Below are 19,501 nucleotides of genomic sequence, written 5' to 3' on the forward strand. Positions count from 1 at the left end.
TTTGGATCGGCTAGAAAACGAAATGCCCGCAACTACGGCTGTAGAATTAACTGGAACTTCTACAAAGGTCAACTAATTAGTTGTAACATCACGAGCCTAATATTTCGGCACAGATTCTGGATTACGAGTGTCTTCACCGACGAAAACATTCTTAAATGTCTCCTTTCTCTGTCTATTACCACGACAAAAACCTAAAAATGTTAGGAAACCGTTGATAAAAACGGCGTAATCTAAACCAAACGAATTCCATCAAACACGACGAAAAGAGGTGCCTTAAACATTTCTCACTTCAAACTACGGTTCACGATTGGTTAAGATCAAAAAACAAGTTCAGTTATGGTAAAAGAAGTTTTCCAAAAACGCTCATATACATTCCGTTTGGTTTTTGTAGTGTTTTCGATGAAAGAGTTCCGTGAGGAAATTTCTCCTTTAAAAAGATGTAAATGAGAACACAATAGTGGGAAGTCGAAGACAATCGAAGAACAATCGAGATCTTCGAGAAACTTCGTCGAATCCACCTATTTGGCGCCAAATCGATCATTAAACTATTGAGTAAAATGACGGCTGTTTTTGATCTATGCTCTATTCACTTCTTTATGCAATTGAATTTCTTCGGAAATCTGTGTAGAAGAGCTTCACTGTATTCACTCTCGCATTTTGCAAGCAAAGTATGTCAATCAAGCAAAAATACAACAAGAAAACATCGGTTAACAATACTCGTTGAGCGTACACGGTGGTGAAAAATTGGCGGGAGATCAGTTATTGATCTACCAGGGCCTCCATAAATAAAGCGTTTTTCTTCATTTCGAACCTGAATTTAGTCTTGTCAATTGTCTTTTTACGGTGTTGTTTGTCTTTCGTCGAGGTCATTCTGAGGACCAAGATCTTTGTAGACCTTTCAGTAGTTAACCCACAAGTAACATGATCCGACTTACTCTACTCACTCTTCTTGTAAACCAAGTTTTAGCCTTCCCTGAAGGCAGGACTAACTTCTGTGCAGATAAAAAGACAGGCCTATTTTCGCAGGTATGAATTTCTAGGCAGCTGAGCATTTTAATATTTGTAAGTGAAATCTTTAAGGGATGTTCGTCAAACGTAACCATATGCAATTCGTTTGGACACGAAATGTGGCTTTTATGTCCGTTTGGATTAATCTTCGATGGGTCCATTGAGGAATGCGTAGACTATAGGCTAGCAGCAGAATGTTCTCCGGATGAAAAGCTTACCAAAACTGGGATCCGATATCTCGCAGGTGCGTTGTTAAACAATAAGTTTAGTAAAAATTATTCGAACCACCTTCACTGTTCAGATCTCCCAACGCAGTTTTGCGAAAAGGCACCGGAAGGATTCCATGCTTTAACGGCTTGCTCGTCGTCGGTTATCCAGTGTTCAAGAAATGGTCCCAGGTAATTCCTATATCTGCCTTATCTGTACTCAATGTGTTATCCTTTTCGGAAAAGGTAGAAATAGCTGGCATTGTCTCATGAGGAATGCTAGTTGGTCTAATCTGAAGTTTTCAAAGTCCTGGGGAGGTTGTAAGAATTTCTAGAAGCTAGTTGGAGTTGGTTATAGTGCAGTACTGCAACTTCCGACCTTATCAATAAATTCTATGGATATTTCCATCAAACCGACATGAAAGCGGATTTCGGCTATGTGTGTGAACTCATTTCCAGTCTCATGGAATGTCCTGTTGGTCTAGTCTACGATGACTCAAAGTTCGCCTGTGTCAAGCCGTCAGAAATGTCTTCATGTCCACCACAAGAACCTGATGCCCAACCAAAAGTCGAACCTCTTGAAGGTTCAGCATCGGAGGGTGACCAGGAGTCCAAGAATGGTAAAGATGGTAGGCTCCATACGATGTTCTTTTAGTACCTCATTATTCTACTGCAGAATGTGGCAATCTTCCCGATGGATTGTTCGAACACGCGCCTTGCTCTCCATACTTCCTCACCTGCTCTGGTGGTGTTTCCCGTATTATGTCATGTCCAGCAAATCTAGTTTTCGATAAGAGGTCTATTAATTTCTGTTCGGCGTAAAGTTCATTGTAATCCTAGCAAGAATTCCAGACTGTTGATTTGCGAATATCCTGGAAATGTTGAAGAATGTGCCGGCGCTCCAGGTTTCAACTCTTCAGGTTTGTCCAACATATTTTCTGGTACATAGATGTGTGCTATTTCATTATTTCAGAAATGTGCCCTGAGGATGGTTTCTTCTCGTATGGAAACTGCTCGGATCTCTTCTATGCTTGTACCAATGGTAAGATCTATATGTAACAGACAAATGAGTCTAATCTACTCATACCAGTGTGTTGGTTTTTTCAGGGCGTCAAATCCCGATGTATTGTCCAGCTAAACTAGCATTCGATGAGGAAAGGCAACTGTGCGACTATCCCCTTGCCGTGGAAGTTTGTCGAGCGAATTCTGGTGAAGGATCAGGTGAATATTTAGGAGGATTTTCGGAAGAAAGGTGTAGAAGAATGATCCGAGATGGGATATTTGTGACATTTCTGAAGTCTCCTCAGGAGAAACATCCGGTGAAGTAGCATCTGATCAGCCCGCTGAGGAGTCGTCAGGAGAGTACTCAGGCGAGAATGTCCATGTGGAAGGCTCAGGAGAAGCTTCAGGCGAGTCCTCCGGCGAGAGCATCTATCCGGAAAACTCAGGAGAAGCTTCAGGAGAGTCCTCCGGCGAGCACTCCGGAGAACTCTCCGTTGAGGCTTCGGGAAGCGAGGAAGCCTCTGGAGGGTCCTCTGGTGGGCTCTTAAGAGAAGTTTATCCTTAGAAGGAAGATATCATATGCGTTCGATGTTTTCAGAGTTTCCGCAAAGTGACAGTGTAGGCGCATACGGAGCTGTCGTAGAAGAGTCATGGGACACCACGCCGGAGCCTGTCGAACCAGAGCCAGCTGAGCCTGTGACAAGCGGAGAGCCAAAGCCAACCGAAGTTGTTGCAGCTGCAGAGCCAGCTCACGAGATGCCCATGAATCCAGAGCCAGTTGAGCAGAAAACAACTACTCCAGTACCAGCACAGTGTAGGTTACCAAATGCAAAGGTATGGGAACTCCGGGGAACTAAGTAAGAACATTTCCAGTGTCGACATTCTGCGTCAACAAACCAGACGGGTTCTACGCCGTTGGTTGTTCTTCAGAAATGATTGCTTGTGTTGCCGGTATGGGAACCATAAGGCGGTGCCCCGCACATCTAATTTTCGACGAAGAGAAGCAGATGTGTGATTATCCGGAAAGTGTGCCTTGTTCGGCTACACAGAAGGATGACCTTGGTTTGTCTGTTTGTCATTTATTTGTACATAAACATAGTCATCCATTGATTTTTTTTTTTAATTTTAGGGCGATGTGAAGCAGAGGGAACAACTTCTCATGGACCCTGCAAGAACACTTTCACGAATTGTGTAGGAGGAGAAGTGAGTGCTAGAGCCATTTTTTGATGAGATGCAGTTTTAAGTTGTAGGCTCGTATTGGTCAAAAATTCAGGCACACATCCTTGCTTGCGACGAAGGTTACGTTTTCTCTGAAACACACGGAACATGCACGGAAGCCTCAAAAGTCCCGGAATGCGCCATGGAAGCAAAGCACCCGTATTGATTGAGATATTTTTCAGAGCTTGTAGTATAATGCATGCAGTGACAACCGGTGAATAAAATGTTTCTTTAAATGCTCATGAGTGTGTGGAACATCTCAAACAGTATTCTATGCTCGTTGAGGAATCAGAGGAATTATAGATAGGACACCACGCTAGGGTGGTGTCCTAGGCATCAGACTCTTGATGAAATGGGTTAGAAGTCATTTAATAGATCTTAAACGACAACGTGTTGTCCGCAATCATTTGTGGATTGTGTTCTTCCTTCCAATGACTAACCTTAGAAATGCTAAGGTCAAATTAATACACTATAGTTCTCCAGGAATTTCTAAGAGAAAGAGGATAAGGGTGGACATAAAAATCGCGCTATATGTATGGGTCTCTTTAGATAACACATGATCTCTAGGCTCAAAAAACAAAAGAACTCAACCGCTTTGAACGGTGAGGTGAAATAGGACATGCTATTTGAGGAGTAGGGCAGAAATGATATCAAGCATAGTTGAGTTATTCTTTTTCCTACTTTGTATCGCTCATAAAAGAATTTAGTATGAACCCAATCGTCGAACGTAAATAAATCATGCACCTTGTGTTTCTGAGGGTAGACCTTCGAAGGAAGAACAAATCCATGAATGACAAAAAAGTGAGATATAGAATTATTTTTACGCCTATTTCTATTATCCGTTACAACAAATTATCATCTTGACCACCTTGACTCCCGATGTTTCTTGTACTGATCGAAATTTTTAAAATTTTCACGCATGTCACATAAATAAGGACAAATTATAGCAGGATCCAATTTATATCTATTAAATCAATAGGATTATGAAAGAAGTAGGAGGAAGGGTGCCTCCTCTATGCTTTATATCATTTTTGTCCCACTACTCAAATAGCATGCCCAATTTTCCCTCACTGTTCGAGTTCCCTTGTTCGGAAGAATTTTTAAGATAATAGGACTAGACATAAAATATTTCTACATGTTACCCTTCCGATGACATTTAGATCGTGTGTAAATGGCTCTGCATGAAAGAGTTTGGTAAGAAGCTACAGCTGCGACCGTACGGTCGATAGTTCGCAACCGCATTAGACCAATTAACCCCTCGGGGTCCCATGAATTGGTACCAGACGTGTCTGAGAGTGTGAAAACACCAACAAAACTTGGCAGACCCTGTTGATCTCACACATTTTCCTGTTGGCTTTTAGAAATTAGTCACTTATTTAATGAAATCTGGATGGAATTTTCTGCAAGTTCAAAGCTCTACGCTTGTAAACAACGTGTTCATCGACAAGAAGGAAGAACAAGCTCGCTGAAAATCTTTGCACAAGATTTTTGAGTAGAACATCAAGATCAGTTAGTGACATTTATTAAATTGAAGACATATGACTATTGCAGAGGGTTCTGCTCCTTTTTTCGATCAATTCCGATCATGTACATGCATTGGCAGTAATTTCTCGGGAGCTCGAAACATCACAAGAGAAGAGCATGTGCCTCATCAACGTATATAAAGCCGTATAAGTTCATTTGTCGTGGCTGGCAATCCTGTTACTGGACACCTGCAATTCCCAATAACTTTGAAAAATGGAAGAAGAAAAGAAAAAGAAAGAAATACTAATTCCTCAGAGATCCAGGTATGGAAGCACGATCTACAAGTGGGGCGATTCATACCATTTCCGTGTCTCGAGATTTATTCGAGCAGTTTGAAAGGACTTCTAGGTATAGTGGGAAGTAAAAACGACATGAAGCACGGACAGTTGCGTAGGCGGCTGCGCTCGAAGCGATACGTCGGAGACAGCGGTTTGAATCAAGGTGGGACCACGGCGAAGTGCAGAAATGGGTGGCGGTAGCGAGGATCCTTACACGACCCTAACAGCTATGCTCCACAGCGCCGCCTCGAGAGCAACCACTTACGCAAATGTCCGTGATTCATGTTGTTTTGACTAAACTGTAAACACGTGCAACGTGTGCACTTAAGGAAATGCAGCCGTTTCCATAGCACTCGGTAAGGCCATACATGGATGATGCTTAAAGGCGGCGTTCGTAAAAATGATCGATGTTAGGTTCTCTTCAGTACTAGTTAGAGCTTTCGAGTAATAGAGAGGATTTAATCTGTAAGTATCACAGCCTAATCATTCTGACACCTAGTCCAGAAATGAATGAAAGCACGTAGAATGGGATTTCAACGCGATCATACTCGTATTGGTGTAAAGAGTTGCTTCGTCAGAGGCATTGAACAGTCCACTCTTCGTCTTTTGGATTCGTAGTGATTGTTCGTAAAACTCTTAGAAATACGTCTTTACTCCTACTTTCTAGGAAACAACTCAGTATCAGAAATTTTCCTGAATCCTGTTCTTAAGATGTGGAAATCGGGTGCTGTACCTCCCTTTCCTCCAAAATAAACTGCGTATTTCTCGACGCAAACAAAACTAGCAGAAATTGCCCAATTCTAGACTGCACCTCCAACATAAGTCCTACTAAGCAATAAAAATTACAAAACTTACTCTTTAAATTGCTCCACATGGCTATATATGCAAGAATAGCAAAATACATAGCCAGATACCGACAGCGCTGTGTCATTCGTCCTTTTTTGCATGCATAATGGACATTTATTTGTTTCCAGCATCAGTACACTCGACTCAGATAAAAGCTTAAATCACTTCAAATTATCCCTTCTTTTAATAGAACAGAAGAAAAGACTGCTCACTCGATGAGGAGCTGGAGGAACTCGACCGCGGAAAGTCTTCTTTTTAAGCTGCGATCCAAAGTCGCTGTTATATATGAAGTCAATAAACTGGACGAAAAATAAGCCATAACCGAATAGTCGAGAAAAGATCCCAGGTAAAGCAAGGAAGAAACGCCATAACCGGTTTAGTATCCTGAAAGTGCACGAGATCTCAGTAGTGACGTAAAACCGAAGAACAACAGAGAACGCTTTTCTTATCCTCATACGATATTTACACTTTGCATGATCGTAGTTCGGAAACACTTCTTATAAGTTCCAGGAATTCTGTGATAAAAATAGTGTTTGATGTCATGGAATTAATCACTGGTTCCAAGAGTATTCGCCGAAGACAAATCATTTTAAAAAAACTATGAAGACAGGATCTTGTTAGGACTGGAACCTTTCCTGAAATGATTGGAACTTGTCTGAAACTTACCCTGATGACTGAAGATGCATAGGAATTCGTTCAAATGACTTCAAATCTTCAGCCGTTAACTTTTCCAGACGAACACCAGCAAACCAAAGGAATGGTGAGTGAACCGTTGAACGGTTTATTATATACCTCAAAAATATATTATTATGCGCAAGTATAATAGATCATTATAAAATCAATAGGAGAGAGAAAAATTAGTCAAACATACCCCAGCTGTAACACTGTTGTTGTGAACGTGAGGAGTGCTTTAATCAAAGGCCAAAATCGGACAAATATTCGCCCTAATTTCATCCGTAAGTCCTTAAATAAGAAGAGTTACATGAATGTTGCTTCAATATAAGCCGAATCACTATCATTTTCAGAAATTTTGACTTGAACAAAATTCTCAGAAATCATTGTCAAGGCCCACATTTTTACGTGATCCACAGTTATTTAATGCTGTTTGTAGCGAAAGGACATAACGTGCCTGCAAAAGAAAAAAAAAACAGACATATTACTTCTGGTATTGAACAGGATTTTTGTCCAGAAAAAGTCGACAACTAAGTTGAAAGAAATAAAACTAGTTCGAAATTTTGGAAACATGTTGCATCATGGTTACCTTTCAGAGCACAATTTCGCATTGAATATGATAGTTTGTGAGGAAAAACTTGACTCGGATCAATTTTCACCTAATTATTTTTGATTCTAGTACCATAATGGCTCACATTTGTTCTCATGGTGGCGAAGCGAATCTTATCTATCCAAATATCGTGCCATTTGTCCAGCTTATCACGAACGTACGGCCACAATACCTGTAAATATGAAAACGAAATCCATTGCAAATGCTAGGATCAAAATTCGGTGGAATTGGCTGTGCACTACTTCCAGAATACCCTTATTAACCATACGCCATGGACCATTTTGACAAAAATTACTTCTTTAGTCGTGTCTACCAAATCCATATGATCTCTGACCTAACGATGACTGGAGAACTCGTGCAGATCCATTAGATATTGAATGATTTTTGAAAATAATAACAAGACATTTTGAGAAATCGAATTTATAAACTAACCAGAACAATAAGAGAACGAATACGTGCATTGAATTCATGCGGAAGCGAACCTGATGACTGATAAATCCTTTTCATTCCATAAAAATTCTCCGAGAACGAAGCTCCTGAGTAAAACAACAGACATGAAAATTTGAACAGTATAGTTACATGTATATAATATCATTTAACTGACCATACTTTTTGAGATATTGATTCTGGAGCAAGAGATCAAAAAGTAAATAAAGTTCGTCGTAGCAATTATTTGCGGTCTGGAACCGATGCGGATACACGATCGATAGGAACTGGAAGAAAACTATAAAATTGAATGATCAGTACGTTTTGGTAACTGATTCCAAAGTGGAAGTCAGTAAATCCATCTGTCATTTTACGTGATAGGATTTTTACGCAATATATTCTTGTTGACACCCTCAAATGGATATAAAATGGTCGTGAAAATAGAAAATAATAATAAACAGTGAGTTTGTATGACATCAAGTCGTAGTACACAAACATGTGGATGTTATTACCTTAAGGAGATGTCCAACTGCTGGTTTTAAAGATGTCATAAGGCTCTCTTGTGAAAGAATATCAAATATAGATGGTTGATCTCCAGTGGCATGTTGGAGTGAGGCCAAGTGAGCGGCTCGCAGAGTGGAAGCCATCTGTAACTGATATGTTAATACGTTTCAAATAGTAGTTGTCTTACAAAGAAATAAAAATACAAATCCGAGAGAAGCGTTGAAAACTATCATTGCAAAGATACTCGTTTCCAGTTGTTTTTTTAGTCGTTTCGAAGGGGAATTCACATGATCCAGAAGTATCTAGGATGCATCAGAGGCTCAAAGTAGTATTTTATGTTAATAGAAGCTATAAACAACTATAATATGGCTTTATGATGTTCATGATGTCCTATTAATTAATTGCTGGTGTGATTTTTAATGGTTTATTCTGTTCCCCTATTACTCATGTGGTGAAAGTAAATGAACAGGATTTTATTTTACACAGTTATCCAAAGAAGAGAATAGTAACGGAAAGAACATGAGAAATTAGGGTGAACCTAATCAAATCAGGATCGAAAACGTGGATGTTTAGAATTTTAACGAGTTCTTTCTCTTGTTAAAATATCACAAAAAATCAGGAATAGTAACACTAAATCAGAAGTAGAAATAATTCAAATACGACACGCAAAGCGGATAATAATACAAATAGAGTAATATTTTTAAAAAAATAACGCATGGTACTAAATGCTGAGTTTTTCGAGACGTATTGGAATTCTTATCAGTGTACATTTGAACGAAGCGTCAGCGAATCGATCGAACGCGATGGCCCGGAATGGAACACTCCTAATTGTATCAGTGAGGCGGTCATTCACTTCCAAAGAATTATCCATGAACTCTTAAGTGATTCTATTCCTAGTGAATGGTAATCCTACAAAATCGTAGTAATTTTTTGGAGAAATAAAAATTCTCCCCTTTGCGGAAAATCCACATTCTTCCGCGTGGTTTAGTACGGCGTTTTTTATATCACTATTTTTTTTTTGCATTCAGGAAATTCCCCATACATTTCCGAGAAATTTGATAACTAACAAAATTCTTCTGATTTAAAAAACTTACCATAATGTCAGTTTTGTGGGTATTGTTTAGCATTGTAAGAATTCTCATAAATTCGAAATTTGTTGCGCAGTAGAGTGAAAAATCGATACAGTTACTGTACAATTACTGGTATTAATTGCTACAAAAGTCAGTTACGTTGGATATTGTCACAATAAAGGTTTATTTTGACAGAACAATTATCGTTAGAATATCGATACAGCGAAGATCACGACAGATTTTGCAAGGGGGTCTCATGTGGTCAAAGATCACTGCAGAGGTATTTGCGAAGATATGGCCAGGGTTTATCCCAAAGGCAACAACTGTTACAAAAAAAGGGTTTTTATGCCCTTTCTACAAAAGGTGGTGACTCAATTGTTCGATATGCTTGATTAAAACATAAAGGTAGAGCATAAGGAAATTAGAGAGGAAAAAAATAATAAATATAAAGTTGAATTCATTTCATTCAGTTCATTTCATAAACACTTCCAATAAGCAAAATGGAATTCCGAAAATTAAATATGATTCATTGACAAGGTATTTTGCATGTATATCGTTTCGTACAAAGGATATAGCTGGATTACAAACTCAAAGTCGAGCAGAAGAACATTTGCGTTAATGTTTATAGTTTTATCGATTCGACAATAAAATTTACGAGACGATCACTGCATGAGAACTGAAAACATTCCACGCACATAATTCCGAATACTTTTGATTTTTCCTTCAAATTCGCTGAAATTCTCAGAAAAACCTTGAATGAATCCAATTTACCTGTTTTTCAGATTTAGATTTGGCTACTGCGGGAGATTCAGCGTAATGCTTAATTACTTCCTAAGCCTAGAAAATTGAGGTTGATGATCCACGAGAATTTCCGGACACCTTGGCGCAGTTTTGTAGGTATTCAAAACGTTAACCCCTAGCATTCGAAATTCCTAGTAATTCCTGAAATATTTCCAATCGTTCACTACTGACACCTGATACTGATTTTGTTGCATTTGGCAATTATTTATTTCTTTTCTGAATTTTTTGGGGCATATTTAAATATTATTGAATGAAAACTTCTTCAGTAGTACGGGTTGTACCATTCGGTGACCATCAGAATGTTTGCGGCACGAATTAGGATTTAGCGTGCAGCGTGCGGTGAAATATCGCTAAAGGCTTAGAGAGTGCACAAAGGTGAACTCGAACGTTTGGCTTCATCCATTCGCCTCAATTCCTCCAGTTCAGACTCTTTCTGAATGACAGAGGTAATTTGAACACTATCATCACATTCATTTTGTAGCAAGTAGTGTTCTAAGCACTGCAACATTTAGAAAAAAACTTTAAAAATGTATTATCCATAAGAAATTGTCCATTTAACCAACTAAACAATTTCAGCTTCTTTCGACATTTGTTCCAGCACGTGTTGTATGTCAAGAGAGTTTGGCAAGACTCAAGAACAAATTACTTCGACGTCGAAATCTATCGAAAATTTCACGTTTCATTCCAATACTTAACTGGTTACCAAAATATGATTGGGCTCATTCTTTTTTCGGTGACCTATCTGGAGGCCTTACAATGGCTGTATTTTCAGTTCCACAAGGTGATGAGGATCCAAGAAATGTTAACCTTAGAAAGAAATCTTAAACATTCTTTCTTTATAGGTATTGCGCTGGCTGGTATTACCGGTGTACCACCCGTTTATGGTTTGTACACTGCAATTTTTCCCTCATTCCTCTATATTTTCTTCGGAACATCAAAACATAATGCTTTGGGTACGTTTCAGGCAAGGTATTAGAGTTGATTCTCGAAAATATTTCCGGATTTTTGTCAATAGATCACGAGTTATTGAGTAATTTCTTCTCATTACCTGTTGTCTTTCTGTCCTCATTATTAATTATTTGTCTACTAGAACATTACTCTACTTCAAGCAACAAATCATTTGTGAACAAGAAGAAGTGATCTAGTGAATAAAATGCAATTAAAATTAAATGTTGAACTCATCGAGACTTTTTGACCACTAATTTGAAAAGGGAATAAAAAAACGAATGAAATAAAGAAAAAGGAACCATAAGATGTAAAGAAAGTTATGAAAAGTGGGATCTATGGAGAAAAACAATGGATACTTCATTAAAGTATTGATCCTAATCAATTTCAGGTGGATTTGCCGTATTGTCACTGATGACACATACGGCTATTCAGAAAGTAATGATGAAGACCGCTATCAGCTATAATACGACATCCTACGTTAACCATACACTTGAGGATTACGAAGCAGACAATGGAACCGTAATGTAAGTTTCTCGGGAACAGTGTGTCGGATGTTTATTACCCGAAAAAATGTATGTCTGTCGATAGCATGACCTCTTCCATGATGTATCGATCGGTAAATCTCACCAATGTATGCACTAAGCTACAAATTAGACACATATCATTCGATTTCCTTTTCAAAAACTAAATAATAGATCCTAATCAGTTTCTTTCCTTCTATTTCTTATTGTATAGCTATTTATTTACAATCCTTTTTTCGATTGAACAATGGAACATCGTTAGTCGAGGAGGTCACAACAGAAATGTGGACCGACGGTGTCAGTCCAATTAAAGAAATCCATGTTGCCACTACAATAATTTTCTTTGCCGGATGCATCCAAGTATGAGGCCATCCTTAGTTCCTTTTTTTTCGAATACACTATGCAAAATGTAATATTCTTTCGCAGGTACTCATGGGTGTTTTCCGACTCCAGTATCTTACAACAGTTTTCTCGGAACAAGTTATGTCTGGATTCGTTGTTGGTGGTGGAATACACGTATTTTTTGCACAAATTGGTGATACTCTTGGTATAAAATTGCCTAGAAGGAGTGGACCAGGATATTTGTATTATGTTGGTACTTTTATCCAACGAATTCAGTTACAATACTCATCATTAAACAGTTGATAGCTCCTGTACACACTTTCAGCGAATCCAAGACCTTATCCAGAACATTCATAATATTCACTGGCCAACGCTTTCTATTTCTCTGTCATCTTTGGCATTTCTCGTATTAGGAAAGGAGTTCATCTCTCCATGGTTAAGTACTGCATTTAGCTTTCCTGTACCATTCGATCTTGTTTTGGTGAGTTGGAAGCTCGGTAGTAGTTCATTTGTAAATGCTATATTAATATTTATAAACATTAACTATTACAATAACACACATTATATATGTGCAAATTTTTCTATATGCTAAAATTAAAAATATATGAGCTAAAGCTCAATTATCTCTACGATTTTGGAAACCTACTGCATTAGATGAAAATCCCGGTAGATATATGTACTGTGGTCCACATTCGAATAGATAGAGCAGAGCGAAGATAGAGAGCGTTTTCAGAGGAGAATGCGAGTTGTTACGGACGCGTCGCAGTTGTCCGTGTAAACACAAGCAATGGCAGTCGAAGAAATTAAAAAACACAAAAAGGACGCCGTTTTTTTTTACGACGATTTTAGTTGCAACGCGCCACCTTTGCGCACTCGCCGCATCCAAGTGCGAGCGGTCGGAAATCAATTATGCCTTCTCACCAGCCTATTCGAGTGAGACAAGTGAATAGACTTCTTAAAGGACGTGAACGTGTTCATAAAAGCGAGTTATAACCGTATCTGGTAGGAACTAAAATGGTTTCCACGCCATTCTGTACGACTATTAGGCGAATATGAGTGAAACCACGGTGGGCTCCGCAATCGTCTATCCGAACTCTACCCTTTCGCTGTGAGTTCAGCACCACGTGAAAATCCGGGATGTGTTTGTAGCTTCACCTAAAAGCCGTTCACGGTTCAAGAATTCGCACCTTTATACAGAATGGCATGTGAACGCTAGCTGATGTATCAAGCCAGTGCCTTTATTTCTCCAGACAAGTTTGATGGTGATTTCTCGTCTCAGATATCCACTACCAAACCTAATGTGAGTATTTGAACATCCGCTCATCCAGAGATCGTATTTTCACTATCTAAAGTCAATCCAGCATGTTTAACACCTGAATAGGATCTTGAAATTTTTTTATGTGTTGTCACCTCTCGGAATCGAACGCCAATTCCGATCGATTTTTTTTCCTTGAAATATTCCTCTCTATCTTTGTTTTCAACAAAAAAGAACTAGCTAGCACTAGTATTAGGTAGTAGTTTCCAAATAAGGCATTAGTCAGATATCTGACATAGGTACTGATAACATAAAATAGATGCTTAGTTATTAAACTCGAATAATTCCCTTGATTGCAATGTAATGGTCCACTTAATTTTAATTTTTTTTTTCCAATAGTAGAAATAAAGTCCGATTTTCTTCATTCTTATTGAAGACACGTTGACGTTGTTCTTCTTCTTTCCACTTGTTCATATGTACTCGGAAATCTTCCAGGCCGTTGTTGGAATTACCGCTACGAACTATGCAGAGTTATCAAGAAGATACAACATTAAGGTCTTAGGAAATATACCAACGGAGTCAGTGACTTTTTTCTAATAACTGTGCAGTGATATTTTCAACAATCAAAATCTACTTTTCCAGATTTCCTCCACCTAGTCTTCCTCGCTTTGATCTCATTCAGTATATTGGTGTAAATGTGGTGGCAATAGCACTTACTGCTGTCGCTATACACCTTACTGTAGCTAAGATTGTGGAGAAACGATATAAATACAAGATTAATCACGGACAGGTTCAAATGCTCTTTAAATGCTCTCATATTTCAAATAGAAGAGTTGATCTGATTTAGGAATTATATGCGCTAGGGTTTGTCAGTGTATTGTCCTCATTTTTCCCTGTATTCCCAGTAACTTCCGGATTTGCGCGAAGTGTTGTAGGCGCTGCTGTTGGAGGAAGTACTCAGGTAATTGGTAATCTATCTTCATAAGCTCAGTATCTCGAAGGAGTTGCTTTATGCGATAATTTCAGTTAACATGTCTTTTCTCATCGTTAGCACTGGTACTGGTTATTTTGTACATTGGGCCAGCACTGGAATATCTGCCCCAGTGCATCCTATCCACTATGATAATAGTATCTCAAAAGGTCATGTTGGCTAAATTTGCTGAACTTCGAGAGCTTTGGCCAGTTTTCAAAGTTGACTTTGTAAGCACATAGCTTGTTTTATTCTATAATAAACAACTGTATCACTCAATTATCTTCTCAAGACCATCTGGCTCATGAGCATGATACTAACTGTGTGCTTCGATATGGGAGAGGGACTTCTACTCGCTACTGGATTTGCTGTATCAACGACAATAATTAGAATGCAGAAGTAAGTTCATGTTTTGCTTATATGGGTGAATGAATGGAAGTTTGAGTAGCGTATTTCTATGACAAAAGTTGTGGATGAATTTCAACTGTATAGCGAAGATAAAATGTGGAATAGTTCGGATTTTACCGTTTCGATTTGTTTTTGTTTTCATGTTTCGATCTCCACAAGATTTTCTAATTTTCATCTTCTGGATGTATACCGGAACCTCCCACTCGGTCGGTGCTTCCTTTTCAAACCCATATGTCGGTTGGCCTATGAACGTGCTTGAGTTCGGTGGCTGATGGGGCTTGCTGTTCCAGAAAGGCCCAGAAGAGTGATGCCTCCAGACTGGTAGGGTTGCTTCACCGACAGCCACTCCACTGGTAGTGTTGAGGACTGGGGTACATCTTTTCATCTTCCCGCTATACTGTTTCAGTGAAGCATAGGCTTTCCACGGGTTTCTGTCACTCCCACACATTTTCTTAGAAACTCCTTTGCTCTTGACGTCCATTTGTTTTCGCGGTCTTTTTGCAGTTGGGGACACAACATCCTTCTCAGACGCTTTTTCTGGGCTGTGGGCAGCAGATACATAGTTGTATGTGGATTTTGTTCCCGCAGATGCAAAGGCAAATTCCTCCCGCGGGATTAGACCCGTTTCTCTTCCAGCGTTTTAGATGCACTTTTTGAAGGAATCCGCTTCGCAAAGCTTCTTCCTGGTCCGACGTCGCATTCGACTCTGACCACCGTCCGGTTCTTCTCAGCTCGAGTTGTTTACGAGCAGAAACTCTAGATGAAAACTATCGGCAAATGTAAACAGACATTCGGCTCACTCATATCATTCTATCTTCGCAAGTTTTTTTTTTTCTTTCTTCCTAAGTTTTAATGGTGAAGAAGAGAAAAACGTGAGCGAATTGTCTTTCTTCTTCCCAGCTTTCTGGACAATGTGGACGGGTTTTGCATTGAAAAAATGCGATACCCATAATTATTGAGCCAACGGTTTCCATAGTTTTTCCTCTTCCTTCTAACTGCAAGAAAAAATTCCAACCTTCCTCACATTCTTTGTCTGTTTTCATGCAATGATGTGAACTAGAGACATGTAAAAAGTACCCGGTAGCAATAATGAATGACGGCCTCTCTTCAGTTTCATTTGTTACAAAAATAGTAAAATTCTCATTAGCTCAAAATGTATTTTTTTTAAAATGATGTAGATATGAGGGAAATGACTGTTTATGTGTTATCGATCGTCCAAAGCTACCTTACTATTTCTTGCGTCTATAAAGAGTTTTAATTCGGTCACAGACAGCTGAAAATTACATCACAATTGATTGTTTGCTTTTTTGCTCACATTCCCAGAAGCATGGAACTCCATTAAAATAGACGCATTCGTTTTTTGTTGAGGATCAACAAGGACAAACCATAAAGTGTCCGGCGTCAATCAATCCAGTTAGGATGCGCCACCGCGTTCAATTCAATTTAGAATCCTTTGGGGTTTACGAACGTGTGACTAGCCGATGTGTCAAGTCAGTGTTTTTCTCCTCCCAAACAAGTCTGGCACCAATTCATTCCCTGGAGGGATAAAGGCCTTGGTGGGCGCCAGGGCGGATTTGAACCTCCGATGGATCGTGCAGACGGCGGAACTTCTTACCGACTGCGCTACACCTGCTCTTTCTTGCTGAGATGAAAGGAATTCTTTAGATCCTAGAATATACGACTAACACTATCAGTATAATCCCAGAAGTATTAGCTACGTAACCATATTTTATTTACTCTTTTCAGACCTAAATGGCATTTTCTTTCACGTGATTGTGACACAGGTAACTTTAAAGAGACAAAAAAGAAACATTTGGAATTTGTTGGAGGGAACGTGTGTGTGTTTCGTATGGACGCACCACTTATATTCACGAGTATTGATAGATTTACTACAGTTAGTTGAGAACTTCACTTCTTTGCCGGAAGAAGTTATTAGATTAAATATTTTCTTTCGTAGGCAGTTTGGCAGTCAGTGAAAACTTGGGAGCGAACGAAAGCTGAATCATTTATCACTATTGATCAGATGAATGCAGCAAATACAGACGATATATTTGCTAAGGTAACATTTAAATTTTACAGTTCTACTATCCTGAAAATGTGATCATTTACGGCGTAGATCATGACAAAGTGTCATATGGTCATAGTTAGTTAGTTCCTTCTCAGAAAGATGGCACTATGTATGCATTCAACTGATAGAAACCCTTGCAACGTAGTTGTTAGCCATGTTTGACATAGATTTCAATAATCGCCTACTAACTTTTCTAGGATATATTTACTCCAGAAAAAAAACCAACATTCAGAAAGCTCGAGCAGCTCATAAAGGAGCGGCACGTGAGGACAGATGTCGACTGGTTATTGATTGCGGGGGATTTCCATACGTGGATTATCTTGGACTTACCACATTGAAAACGGTTTGATATCTATTATGATTGATAGACAATTCAAAAAAAAATTGTAGTGAATCTAATTCTAGGTTGTCGCAGACCTCATCGCTTCAAATGTCCAGACTTTTCTCGTAGTGCAAAAAGGTGAAAATGTCTCAAATTTAGAATGCACGACTTGCACGTCAATTATACAAAAACAAGATATTTATAGGTGACATGCGAAAGCTTTTTGAAGTCACCGATTTCTACGAAACTGTCGAAAAGGATCGTATATTTGCAAAGCTGGATGAAGCGGTCAAGCACGCCGAAGAGAGGTTGTCTATGTACTTTTTTTGTTACGATCTTGTGCGAAAGTTGGCAAAGCCGGTCACTCGCTTTTGTTGAATCGTAGTTTACACAGTATAAGTTTACAGTATAAGTAGTAAGTTTACAGCATAAGTAGTAATGTGAAAAAACAATACTTGCTCACAAAGCAACAATTTAATTACGAATTTAATAAATTAAGTTAATTAATTACGAATTTCGAAGCTCATTGATTATTTGAAGAGGATAGGAAAATCTTCTGAAACAAAACGTGTACCACATTCCTAGTCTTGGCATGCAGATTCCAGAACATGACTCTGACACGTCAGGCGTGAGGTAAAACATGGATAAGTCCTTATTTCCTCAGAGTTAAATCAACTACTCAGCTTAAAAGGATAAAAGTATAAAAAGATGTTGATAAATCCGCTTGAGATACCGACGCATTTTAGCGCAATATAGAACCGTAAAGGCTCACGAAAGCGTGTCTACTCTATGCAATGACTTGCTGGAGCTACCCGATATATCAAGCCAGTGTTTTTTATCCTCCCGGACAAGTCTGGCACCAATCTATCGACCCCGAGAGGATTGAAAGTATTAGTTGGCACCAGAGTTGTTTCGAACAATCGATCGATTGGGCGGTCACAGCAGAACCTCTTACGGACTGCGCCCGTGGTCCTTCTATTGTGCGTAAATGTCAGCTCACATCTCGTACCGTGGAATGAAGTCGAAGTGTTATGTTCTGCTTATTACTTTAACTTTACGATTTACTGGTAGGATACAGAGGTCGTTTAACAGAAGCAGCGTCGACCGTTAGGAGAGATCATCACCAAAAGTCAGGAAAGAAAGACATTAAGGTCGAACAAATGACATTAAAATACTGCTCAGTAGCTCACAGCGTAACATTCTGCGCTAACAGCTAACAATCTTTCCTATCGCGGTGATTTCTATACGAATTAAACGAAGGTTCGGAAAGACTAGAGGCTATTTAGCAACTACGTATTTTAGGGTGGACTTACGTACGAAGAACGATGAGGAAGGGAAAAAAGAAGACGAAGAAGAAGATGATGATGAAGAAGAAGCAATTAGATGTGAATTAGAAGACTTTGATGAATGTTGAATTCAAGAACTCGTCATAAATAAAGCGAGAATTTCACAATTTCCAAGTGAAATAACGATATTAAAGGAGGGGACCAATGTGTCGCTCGAGCATTGGTTCCATGTTTTAAACAAATTTGTATGTTCTTCTCTAGTGCACGGATTAGAATGTGATCCTTAGTTTAGCCTGGAGTTAGTCCAGCAATGTAGGTCCAATGTCACGAAACATTCTCGATTCAACAACATGGAATGAGAAATTCCATGGAAGTGTACTTCATCTGTGCCCATGAAAAGGTTCGATGTCATATAAGAATTTGTAGGATAAGAACATCTTGCAGAAAAATAGAAAATCCCATAAATACAACAGTGCGAAGGAAATCCCGATGACTTCGTGCCTCACGTAACTTTCACCGTTAGCATGTCACTAGAAATGTCCACTAGGTCATATTCTATTGATTGGTGGCAGATAGCTGAGATCAAGAACCTCGTGCAAATAGATCTTGACCTATTATTTGTTTATTGGTCTGTTGCTCATTTAATTTGTAGTGACCTCAAGAAATCTGTTGAGGTGTCATACCTCACTGTTTCACGGTCCATTCAACTTTGCATGTGATGTTCGTATGATTCCCATATTTCGACATATTTTGACCGAATCCTTTTTGTCATCTCACCAAAAATCGTTGCTATCTTTTACGATAATTTCTGATCTCTGATTTTTGATACGCAACCGCATTTTCCCAACGTTATTGGACGTTCACTAGTGCACAAATATTTCTGTCAAATATTACTATTATTTCTTTTATTGTATGATCGGGGCAGAATTGTTGGTTTTTGTTTTACACCAGCGTTCCATTTCATCATACATCACAGCTAGTAATAGTATGACGTAGACGGTGACTTGAGTAAGTGATTATACTCCTCACTCTGCTTGTTCCTCATCAACAGTGCTATTCCTCGTTATTGATTTGTAATCTAAGCATCGGGTTGTCATTTGCAGTAGTAAATACTTCTAGGGGTATCGGACTTTGAAACAATGTGAAGAGTCTCCAACGTGATGATGACGTACGTATGGCTGTATGGAACAGACGAAATCCTTAATTTGCTTTCATT

General features: G+C 38.9%; 4 protein-coding genes across 7 annotated transcripts; 3 read left to right on the forward strand and 1 right to left on the reverse strand.

Annotated features, from left to right (window-relative positions):
• Positions 1-921: 921 nt before the first annotated feature.
• RB195_021313 (uncharacterized protein) lies at positions 922-3,600 on the forward strand (the record flags this gene model as incomplete). 2 transcript variants are annotated; one of them, XM_064207979.1, is made up of 13 exons in its annotated part: positions 922-1,026; positions 1,081-1,252; positions 1,310-1,406; positions 1,674-1,834; positions 1,891-2,011; positions 2,067-2,134; positions 2,188-2,256; positions 2,322-2,435; positions 2,522-2,752; positions 2,815-3,030; positions 3,090-3,278; positions 3,346-3,419; positions 3,490-3,600. In XM_064207979.1, 13 exons carry the CDS (start codon positions 922-924, stop codon positions 3,598-3,600), a joined length of 1,728 nt encoding a protein of 575 aa, XP_064063860.1. The 2 variants fall into 2 exon arrangements, with proteins under 2 accessions (XP_064063860.1, XP_013297385.2); XM_013441931.2 differs by having other exon boundaries at positions 2,522-2,623.
• A 1,485-nt stretch (positions 3,601-5,085) lies between these two features.
• On the reverse strand, positions 5,086-8,437 carry RB195_021314 (uncharacterized protein; the record flags this gene model as incomplete). 2 transcript variants are annotated; one of them, XM_064207980.1, is made up of 10 exons in its annotated part: positions 5,086-5,146; positions 6,092-6,237; positions 6,295-6,466; positions 6,749-6,874; positions 6,954-7,045; positions 7,155-7,211; positions 7,450-7,536; positions 7,797-7,900; positions 7,969-8,077; positions 8,303-8,437. In XM_064207980.1, the coding sequence occupies 10 exons, from the start codon at positions 8,435-8,437 to the stop codon at positions 5,086-5,088; spliced, it is 1,089 nt and encodes a 362-aa protein (XP_064063862.1). The 2 variants fall into 2 exon arrangements, with proteins under 2 accessions (XP_064063862.1, XP_064063861.1); XM_064207981.1 differs by lacking the exon at positions 7,155-7,211.
• Positions 8,438-10,602: 2,165 nt separating this feature from the next.
• On the forward strand, positions 10,603-11,641 carry RB195_021315 (uncharacterized protein; the record flags this gene model as incomplete). Of its 2 annotated transcripts, XM_064207982.1 has the most annotated exons (4): positions 10,603-10,611; positions 10,742-10,946; positions 11,008-11,118; positions 11,502-11,641. In XM_064207982.1, 4 exons carry the CDS (start codon positions 10,603-10,605, stop codon positions 11,639-11,641), a joined length of 465 nt encoding a protein of 154 aa, XP_064063863.1. The 2 variants fall into 2 exon arrangements, with proteins under 2 accessions (XP_064063863.1, XP_064063864.1); XM_064207983.1 differs by lacking the exon at positions 10,603-10,611 and having other exon boundaries at positions 10,922-10,946.
• A 275-nt stretch (positions 11,642-11,916) lies between these two features.
• RB195_021316 (uncharacterized protein) lies at positions 11,917-18,413 on the forward strand (the record flags this gene model as incomplete). Its single annotated transcript, XM_064207984.1, has 14 exons — positions 11,917-11,994; positions 12,061-12,225; positions 12,302-12,457; positions 13,727-13,809; positions 13,874-14,021; positions 14,079-14,192; positions 14,258-14,431; positions 14,494-14,600; positions 16,356-16,503; positions 16,567-16,668; positions 16,910-17,020; positions 17,083-17,137; positions 17,205-17,307; positions 18,302-18,413. 14 exons carry the CDS (start codon positions 11,917-11,919, stop codon positions 18,411-18,413), a joined length of 1,656 nt encoding a protein of 551 aa, XP_064063865.1.
• Between the last annotated feature and the right edge of the window lie 1,088 nt (positions 18,414-19,501).

Source organism: Necator americanus, chromosome X (assembly GCF_031761385.1).
Source record: "Necator americanus strain Aroian chromosome X, whole genome shotgun sequence".
NCBI lineage: Eukaryota > Metazoa > Nematoda > Chromadorea > Rhabditida > Ancylostomatidae > Necator > Necator americanus.